The 9,867-nt window shown below is 39.1% G+C and overlaps 1 protein-coding gene across 1 annotated transcript in view; it reads left to right on the forward strand.

Annotated features, from left to right (window-relative positions):
* The window catches only part of Spag9 (sperm associated antigen 9), a 116,492-nt gene that overhangs the window by 56,510 nt on the left and 50,115 nt on the right, over positions 1 to 9,867 (forward strand). The window contains exons 7-8 of the mRNA XM_013036727.1: positions 5,030 to 5,237; positions 6,069 to 6,168. Coding sequence (XP_012892181.1) covers positions 5,030 to 5,237; positions 6,069 to 6,168 — 308 coding nt within the window. The remainder of the gene's footprint in view (positions 1 to 5,029; positions 5,238 to 6,068; positions 6,169 to 9,867) is intronic.

Raw genomic sequence — 9,867 nt, forward strand, 5'->3', positions numbered from 1 at the left:
GTGGGGCCTGAACTCTGGGCCTGGGCACTGTCCCTCAGCTCTTCAGCTCAAGGCTAGTGCTCTGCCACTTGAGCCATAGCGCCACTTCTGGCTTTTTTCTTTTTGCTTATGTGGTGCTGGGTAATTGATCCCAGGGCCTCAGGCATGCAAGGCAAGAGCTCTACCACTGAGCCACCTTCCCAGCCCCAGTGTCAGAACTTCTTGAATAACAATTCACAAACTATATCCAGTGGTACTGTTGTTGCTTGATAGCTGTGAGCCTGTTGGCAAACAAGGTTTTTACTCCAATAGTAATTATTGATATTAATTCTCAGATCACACATTGTACTTCATAGTAAGAATAGAACTTATAGTATTATTAAGAAATGGTTAGGGCTGGGAAGGTGGCTCAGTGGTAGAGTGCTTGTCTTGCATGCATGAGGCCCTGGGTTCGATTGTTCAGCACCACATAAGTAGAAAAAGCCGGAAGTGGTGCTGTGGCTCAGAGGGCTAACCTTGAGCTGAAGAGCTGAGGGACAGTGCCCAGGCCCAGAGTTCAGGCCCACAACTGACAAAAAAAAAAAAAAAAAGAAATGGTTAACATGTTAAAAGTATACCCCACCACAAGACGCCTGATTGATAGTAAGGGCAGAGATCTGATACAGAATCAACAAGAATCACTGCAAGTGTTAGATAAGATATTAACATCATGAACCTAGTGGTATCAAAACTCAGTGTTGGTTCAAAGCATTGAACTGCTTCTAAGCATCTAAGCTTATTGGCAGTTCCAGTGGGTCTGGGTCAGGCATCAAGCAGGGGGATCCAGCAGAAGCCTTAGGAATGGGATTTGAAGTTTGGAGTTCAGAGTTCAGGAACCAGATTAGTCTGATGGCAGATTAGTGTCTGCCAATCTTGTGTTAGGTAAACTTCCTTTTATACAGTCCAGGTGAGGGCTTTGTATTATTCCTGCATCTGGTATGTTGGATAAGGTCATGAGATTGGTTTTTCTGCTGCATGTGTGATGTGCTTGCAAATTCATGATTTTCTGTTTTAGTTTGAAGTACATAGGTGGCAAACTTTCATTTGCATAAATAAATTACGTGTCAGTCTGTTCCATGGTTTGTGCTAGACTGATAGTTGTAGAGTCATACTGTCTGGGCATTTTCACTCAAAATGAAGCAAAAGTGCTTATTTATAAGATGAGGTTGCTCAGGGCAAAGCCCAGCCTAAAAGCAATTGTTCTATGTCATATAGAATAACTTTGGAATAGGACGCAGCCTAACATGGCATTTCTATCAAGATTATTCACCAAAACAGCACAATCAGGCAGATGACCTGGAAATTCTAATTAGATGTTAGTAGGAATTTACAGTATTACAGTAGATGGGCAGGGCACTAGTGGCTCACGCCTAGCTACTCAGGAACCTGACATCTGAGGATGGTGGTTCAAAGCCAACATGGGTAGGAAAGTCTGCAAGACTCTTACCTCCAATTAAGCACTAAAAAAGCTGAAAGTGAAGCTGCCTTTCAAGTGGCAGAGCACTAGGCTTAAGCAAAAGAAGCTCAGGGACAGCACAAAGGCCCTGAGCTCAAGCCCCAGGACCAGCACAAAAAGAAAACCAGGTAGAAGGTAGAATAATGGCATACTACTCCTCAGAAATGTTGTGTCCTGTTAAGTTTCCCCCATTTTTTTATATATTGCCTTATGAACTTCTTGCTGACCAAAACTAGTTTATAGTTTTATTCCTCTTCAGCTCTCTTGCTATATCTATTTCTGTGGTCTAGTTGTCAGAAGTACAGCCTACACAGTGAGCTATTTTGAAGAGTAAAATATTTTTATATGGCAAAAGTATAATAGGAAAGTAAGTTACAGAAAAATAAATTTCATGTTATTTGGATGTCTAGAGCAAACCTAAAACATCATTTTCTTACAAGTAGATTTTAATTTATCACTTCCTATTGAAACCTTAGAATATTGAGACATCATAGTCCCTTTTTCTTTCTCCTGGATCTTTGATTTTCTGGTCCACAAATGAATGTGGGAAAATGGGCTTTTGCCAAACTGGTTATGTGAGATATTTTTAGTTGAAAATAAGCACTTTGGTATATGGGTCATATACTTCAATGGCATAATTATTTCTTCATTATAGACACATTTGATATTCTATAGGACTTTGAAATCCTTTGTCTTAATTGGTTTACAAGCTTTTGATATGTGTTACATTCTAACTAGTATAAGAGTGAGAATTCATGTGTATGATAACATAAATATGAATTAGCCAGACTGATAAATCAATCAAAATAATACCCTTTTATTTTTTTTTAGCTCTGATCACTGTAGGCCTCTTTGGTTCCAAAACCATTACTGTCAATTTTTCTGACTCAATTTCCAACAAACTAATTTTAGCAATTCAGTATTTTGTCATACTTACATATTAAGTGCTACTCCCCAGTTCAAGGAAATACAGTTTTGTTTTTTGAGAGGGGAGGAGGCAATGAGGAGTTGACTATTTATTTGGAAATAATTTAGATTTGTGACCTATAAAAATAATTAGCTGTATAGTTCATTTAACTTTATTAGCATATGGTTAGTATTGCACTTCAGATGACATATGATCAAAGCTATCTTAAACATGATTCAGTAATGTGTAGGTAGTCCCAATTCACAAAAGGTTTGAAGATTTACACAAAACTTCATCTCAAATTGAAAGATAACTTCTTTTCATTATATCCATTCACAGTTGTTTAGAACTTGTGTACTTTTTGTTGGTGGTGGTGGTTGTGGGTCTTGAACTCTGGGCCTGGATACTGTCCCTGAGCTCTTCAGCTCAAGGCTAGCACTTTACCACTTGAGCCATAGCACCACTTCCAGTTTTCTGGTGGTTAATTGGGGACTAGAAATGTGGCTTAGTGGTAGAGTGCTTGCCTAGCATGCATGAAGCCCCAGGTTTGATTCCTCAGTACCACATACATAGAAAAAGCTGTAAGTGGCATTGTGACTTAAGTGGTAGAGCACTAGCCTTGAGCTGAAGAGCTCAGGTACAGCATCCAGACCCACAACCGACAAACAAAAAAGAGTCTCATGGACTTTCCTGCATGGGCTGGCTTAGAGCTGCAATCCTTAGATCTCAGCCTCCTGAATAGCTAGGATAAGCTGGCGCTGGTGGCTCACACCTGTAATCCTAGCTACTCAGGAGGCTGAGATCTGAGTATTGCAGTTCAAAAGCCAGCCCAAGCAGGAAGTCCATGAGACTCTTTTCTTAGTCTCTGAGTCACTTTGAGTCACTGAGTTCAAGCCCCATGACTGACAAAAAAAAATAAAAGAAAGAAATAGGATAAATAGAACTGAATGATTAGGGGTCCTATTGAAGGAATAAAGAACTTTTCAAATTTTTATGACAAATATAAAAATTTACAATCTATTTATTAAATATAATTTAACTGACATATACAATTATTTAAGTTATTAAAATGGCAAAGACAAAATGTGATATAGTGAATATTTTAAATACTATATGTGAAATTCATTGCTATGCTATTGTGTAGAATAATTTATAAAAATTATATTAAGTAGATGTAAGCTACCTAAGGTCTTTATTATTTAATAGTAAACTTTATTTTTTACTTGAAGTCAGGGCTTTTTGCTTGCTAGGCAGGCACTCTATACAATGAAATACGACTCCAGCTCTTTTTGCTCTGTTTACTTTTAAGATAGGGTCTCACTTTTTTACCTTGATCTTCCTGCCATAGTTAAGATGACAGGTATATAGCACCATGCCTAGCTTTTACTGATGAAATGAGGATTCACAAACTTTTTTATCAGGGTTGGCCTGTAATTATGATCCTCCATACCTCAGTATGCTGTGCAGTTTGATGACAGCAGCTTGCCAATACACCAGCTACTGGTTGAGCTTATTGCCTAGTTTGGCCTCAAACCATAATCCTTCTGACCTCTGCCACTTGAATAGCTAGAATAACAAGTGTGAACCATGCTATGTTGCTGTCCAGTTTGGCCTTAATTACCTGGGTTCAGGTGAATCTCCTGTCTTAGCCTTGCAAGTAGCCAGGACTACAGTTGTATATACTGTACTGGGTTTGGTAGTAAACTTTATGTGAGGTTCCCTTTTTTGTAGATTTCCACAATTTGCTCTTAAGGTTCTATCTCATTTTGGATAGTTTTTAAAGATCACTTTGTAGTTATAACCTTCCTTGAAAAATTTGGTAAAAACAGTGGATTCCTTTCTAGAAAAATACCAATTTTTGTAGTTTTTATCTGTGATGAATCTCTTGAACGTTAACCTTAAATAATAGTTACTCCCTGAACTGCTTATTATAATGCTTACCTAATCTCACTTTCTAAAGTTGGTGTATTAAGTTAGGGTTGACTTAGAATTTTCTTTCTTTTGCCAGTCCTGGGGCTTGAACTCAGGGCCTGGGCACTGTCCCTGAGCTTATTTAGCTCAAGGTTAGCACTCTACCACTTGAGTCACAGGGCCACTTCTTTCTTTTTCTGTGTATGTGGTGCTGAGGTATCGAATCCAGGCTTTATACATGCTAGGCAAGCGCTCTACCACTGAGCCACCTTCCCAGCCCCTTCCCTCCTTTTTTTTTTTTTTTAATGTTTTACAAACACTTTAAATGATAAGATATAAAATGTTTTAAAACTGCAGAACTTTAGTGGGATGAAGAATCAGGTCATTCCACTGTTATTTTAGAGCATGTTCTAACTGCTGTATAATAGCTGTAATACTTTACAGTCATTTGATATCTGTGACGTGTTCCAGCTTTCATTATAAACTGTTATTGACATTAATGTGTAATTTTATGGCTAAGACTTCCAATGTATTATTTTCAAATTTTCTATTTATAATCCTCATTTGTTTGGGAAATGCATGATTTAATGACATATTTCCAAATCAGTGACTCTTTATTGACTTGATTAAAAAAACAGAACTTTCTTTGGGCAGGTTCATTTCTCTTACTCATTTTTAAAGTGTTTTAGAGTAAATCATTTAGTTAAAACTTTCTTCTTAATTACTTTTATTTGTAGGATGAACTTTCTGATGTTAGCCAAGGTGGATCTAAAGCCACCACACCAGCATCAATAACCAATTCAGATGTGTCAGCAATCCCTCCTGACACTCCATTAAAAGAAGATAATGAAGGACTTGTAAAGGGCACAGATACACTAAATAAATCAGATGTAAGCAAGCACATTGAAGTACAAGTAGCCCAAGAGACTAGGAATGTATCTACAGGTAAGTGATCCTGGTTTTTTTATTTATTAGGAAAGTACCCAGTAAAAACATGATATGTACTTTAGATGTATAAATAGGAGGCCACTTAATTGTGCTTAGTTGTAAATAAGCTTAAAAGAAGTAATGGTAGGGGCTGGGAAGGTGGCTCAGTGGTAGAGAGCTTGCCTTGCATGCCTGAGGCCCTGGGTTCGATTCCTCAGCACTACATAAGCAAAAAGAAAAAAGCCGGAAGTGGCACTGTGGCTCAAGTGGTAGAGCGCTAACCTTGAGCTGAAGAGCTGAGGGACAGCGCCCAGGCCCAGAGTTCAGGCCCCACGACCGGACCCAAAAAAAAAAAAAAAAAGAAGAAGTAATGGTTACATCTAGTTTTTGGAGAGAAAAAATGCTGGGTTCTGGGGAGTTAAGAGATCCTAAGTGGTAGAAAGGAAAATCCTTTCTTGTCCTCTACCATAGTATGGTAGTCTTGCATATTCCACCTCCCTAGTTTTGTCTGCCTGCTTAAGACAGTGTCTCACTGTTATCCAGACTCACTTTAAACTCCTGGGCTATTACTTCTAACTCAGCCTCCCAAGTAGCTGGGACTATAAAAATTTGTGTGTGACCATGTCTAGCATCTCCCTTTAAATCGAATGAAAGCAGTGCTTTGGACACATTGTATTGCTTTTGTTTTGGGTTCCTAGTCTCTGTGTTTAACCATTATAACTGCATGTTGTCATTGTCTTTTACATTTTAAAACTACTCAGTTGACATATTTAAAACAATAAAAGCAGCAGGATTTTCGTAATAGGGTACTGTGTTATATATGTATTGTTTCATCATATTCTATTTTAGGCTCTGCTGAAAATGAAGAGAAATCAGAAGTTCAAGCAATCATTGAATCCACTCCTGAATTGGATATGGACAAAGATCTCAGTGGATATAAAGGTTCAAGGTACAGAAAATACAAGATTAAGACATTTTGTCTTTTCTATACTCTAGTGATAGCTAGAGTCTTTGACCAACAATATCAGTTCTTTCAAGATTTTATGTGTGTGTGTGTACATGTGCACATGCGTGCGTGCTGACGCTTGAACTCAGGACCTAGACATTGTCCCTGAGCTTTATTGCTCAAGACTAGAGCTCTATCACTTCTGGCTTTTAAAGCTCCACTTCTGGCTTTTTTGTTTTTTAATCAGTCATGGGGCTTGAACTCAGGGCATAGGCACTGTTCCTGAGCTCTTTAACTCAAGGCTAGTTTTCTACCACTTTGAGCCACAACTCCACTTGGAGTTTTCTGGTGGTTATTTGGCGATAAGAATCTCACACAAAACTTTCCTGGCCAGGCTGGCTTTGAACTGTGATCCTTGAATCTCAGTCTCCTAAGTAGTTAGGATTACAGGCATGAGCCACTGTACCTGGCAACAAGATCAGTCATTATGTCTTACTGAAAAAATGTTGGTATTATAATTCCTTTCTTTTTCTCTCTCTTTTTTTTTTTTTTTTTCAGAGTTGAGGGGATGGTAACTGGGATTTGAACTTCAGGGCCTCATACTAGCTAGGCAGGTGCTCTACTACTGAGCCATACTTCCATCCCCTATCCTTCCAATTTCTGTACATTGTTCATAGTTTGAATTTTGGGGGAGATTACCCTTGCAGCAATTGGGAAGATATGGAAAGATGGCATCTTGTTTATATTGCTACAACAATACCTGAGACAGGATTATTTATTTATTTATTTATATTTTTATTTTTTTGGTCCCATTGTGGGGGCTGAACTCTGGGCCTGGGTGCTGTCCCTCAGCTCTTCAGTTCAAGGCTAGCACTCTACCACTTGAGCCACAGCAGCACTTCCGGCTTTTTTCTTTTTGTTTATTTGGTGCTGAGGAATCGAACCCAGGTCCTCATGCATGCAAGGCAAGCACTCTACCACTGAGCCACCTACCCAGCCCCAACAGGATTATTTATGAATAACAGATTTATTTCCTCAGTGTTGTGGAGGCTAGAAAGTTAAGAATCAAGGCTCTGGTTGGTTTGGTTGTCTAATGATAGCTCTTCTTTGTTTCCAAAAAGCAAAGGCAAAAGGATAAGGCAGTAGTGCTGTATGAAATTTCCTTCCTTCTTCCCTTCCCTTCTCTCTTTCCCTCTTTGCCAGTTTCTTTTCCTTTTCCTTCCCCCCTCCCTCCCTCCTTCCTTTCTTTCTTCCTCTCTTCCCTCCCTCCCTCCCTCCCTTCCTTCCTTCCTTCCTTCCTTCCTTCCTTCCTTCCTTCCTTCCTTCCTTCTCTCTCTCTCTTTCTTTCTTTTCATTCTTTCTTTCTCTTTCTTTCTTTCTTTCTTTCTTTCTTTCTTTCTTTCTTTCTTTCTTTCTTTCTTTCTTTCTTTCTTTCTTTCTTTCTTTCTTTCTTTCTTTCTCTTGAACTCATGGCCTAGGCACTATCTGTGAGCACTTTTGCTCAAAGCTAGCACTGTACCACTTTGAGTCACAGCTCTTCCAGTTTCCTGGTGGTTAATTGGAGACAAGTCTCATGTACTTTTCTGCCCCAATAGCTTTGAGCTGCAATCCTCAGATCTCAGCTTCCTTAGTACTAGGATTATAGTCATAAGCTATGGTGCCCAGCCTAAAGTTTCTTTTATAATGGTCTTCATCCTATACTAATGAGAAGCCCTCTTAATGATGTCATATTAGCAGCACCTAATTTTGAAGGGGATGTGTTCAAAACATAGCAAATGAAGGAAAAGATGCCTAAGAGTAATTTGAGGAAACAAGAGTGAGGGAAATAACAATTTGAGAAAACTTTGTTCCTTCCCCCAGATAGGGAAAGAATATAATTTTTTTTTTCCTTCAGAACTGTAAGAATCTATTCTAGGGCTGGGAAGGTGGCTCAGTGGTAGAGTGCTTGCCTTGCATGCATGAGGCCCTGGGGTCGATTCCTCAGCACCACATAAGCAGAAAAAGCTAGAAGTGATGCTGTGGCTCAAGTGGTAGAACACTATCCTTGAGCTTAAGAGCGGAGGGACAGCACCCAGGCCCAGAGTTCAGGCCCCATGACCAAGGGGGGGAAAAGAATCTAATTATTCTAAGAAATAAACCTAATAATGGTGTCTCAAGCCTGTAATCTTAGCTACTTGGAAGGTGGAGACCACTGGGGCATTGCGGTTTAATGGCCAAACATAAAATGTTGGAGATAGTCCATCTCAACCAATAGCTGGCTGAGCCTGATCATGCCCTCTTATTATCCCAGCTATGAAGTTCAGTGCCTGGGCAGAGTTGTATATGCTTGCCATCCTAGTGGCACAGGGAAGCACAAGTAGGAGAATCACAGCTCCAGGCCAGGGTGGGCATAAAGTGAGACCCTGCCTTGAAAATAGCTACCACAAAATGGGGAGTAGAGGTGTGCTCAAGTGGTAGAGTGCTGCTTAGCAACTATGAGTGCTGCTCCCCCCAAAATATTTTTTAATATAGAAAGCAGGAGGAGTATAAATAGATACAGTCTTAATTAGGGTTATCTGAAATTTGTTGATGTTCAAGAATGTCAGACAGGAGCTATTGAATATCTTCCATATATTAGATAATTAATAATTACTACAAAACACCTGCCATGTATTAGTTTCTTCTTTTTCTTTCTTTCTTTTTTTTTCTTTTTTGCTGGTCCTGGGGCTTGAACTCAGCACCTGGATGCTGTCCCTGAGCTTAATATACCTAAATCATTTCACTCACTTCCTGCCTTAGTCATCTTTTTCATTGATAATCTTAAAATTGAGATTAGGTGATTACATAAATTTCATATATTTCACAGGATTGTGGAATAGTGATACTTAGTTAAAGTCACAAACACATTTTAACCTTCACAAGGCAAATTGTCATTATCATGGTCTCTAAATTGTGACTTCTATGAGCTTTGATAATACAACTATTTCTTCCACATCAGGTGATACTTACATTTCTTCCCTTTTGCTTAGTGTAAGCTGTTCCCTCTTACCCTCTCATTCCTTTCCTCCCATCGCTGCCTTTGAATGGCTTCATTCATTTTCATCAATGTCCATTGCAGCTGATGGGCCCCTCTGTTGTATGTTTTCCCGTTTCCCTCTGATCTGTCAAATTATCTTTAAAGAAAAATTTTCAAGAGCCATTCTAATTTATTCCAGTCAGCATAAAGCATTGCAGTTAAGGTCATGGATTCTGAAACTAAATTGCCTAAGTTTGAATCCTATTTATTTCATTCTTTTTGCTGGATGATCTTAGCAAATGTCTTAAGCTCTTTAGCTTCTTAGCTATAAAATTGGGGAAATAGTAACATCTGCTTTGTGGTGCATTTGTGAGGGTAAATTAATAAAGAATGTGACCAGTACTAGTGTCTGGTATGATGTCAGATACCTGCCATTATTGTTTGTGTTTGCTGGGATTCTGAAGAAAACATGCTGTGATTAAGAAAGTTGTCTTTGCAGTTTCATGGGAATTTCTTAGGGAACCTTTAAGCAATCATTTTATTTTTGTTTTTGTTTTTGTTTTTTTGTTTTTTGGGTCCGTTCGTGGGGCCTGAACTCTGGGCCTGGGCACTGTCCCTCAGCTCTTCAGCTCAAGGTTAGCGCTCTACCACTTCAGCCACAGCACCACTTCCAGCTTTTTTCTTTTTGCTTATGTGGTGCTGAGGAA

The sequence above is a fragment of the Dipodomys ordii genome, unplaced genomic scaffold (assembly GCF_000151885.1).
Source record: "Dipodomys ordii isolate 6190 unplaced genomic scaffold, Dord_2.0 Scaffold7, whole genome shotgun sequence".
Taxonomy (NCBI): Eukaryota; Metazoa; Chordata; class Mammalia; order Rodentia; family Heteromyidae; genus Dipodomys; species Dipodomys ordii.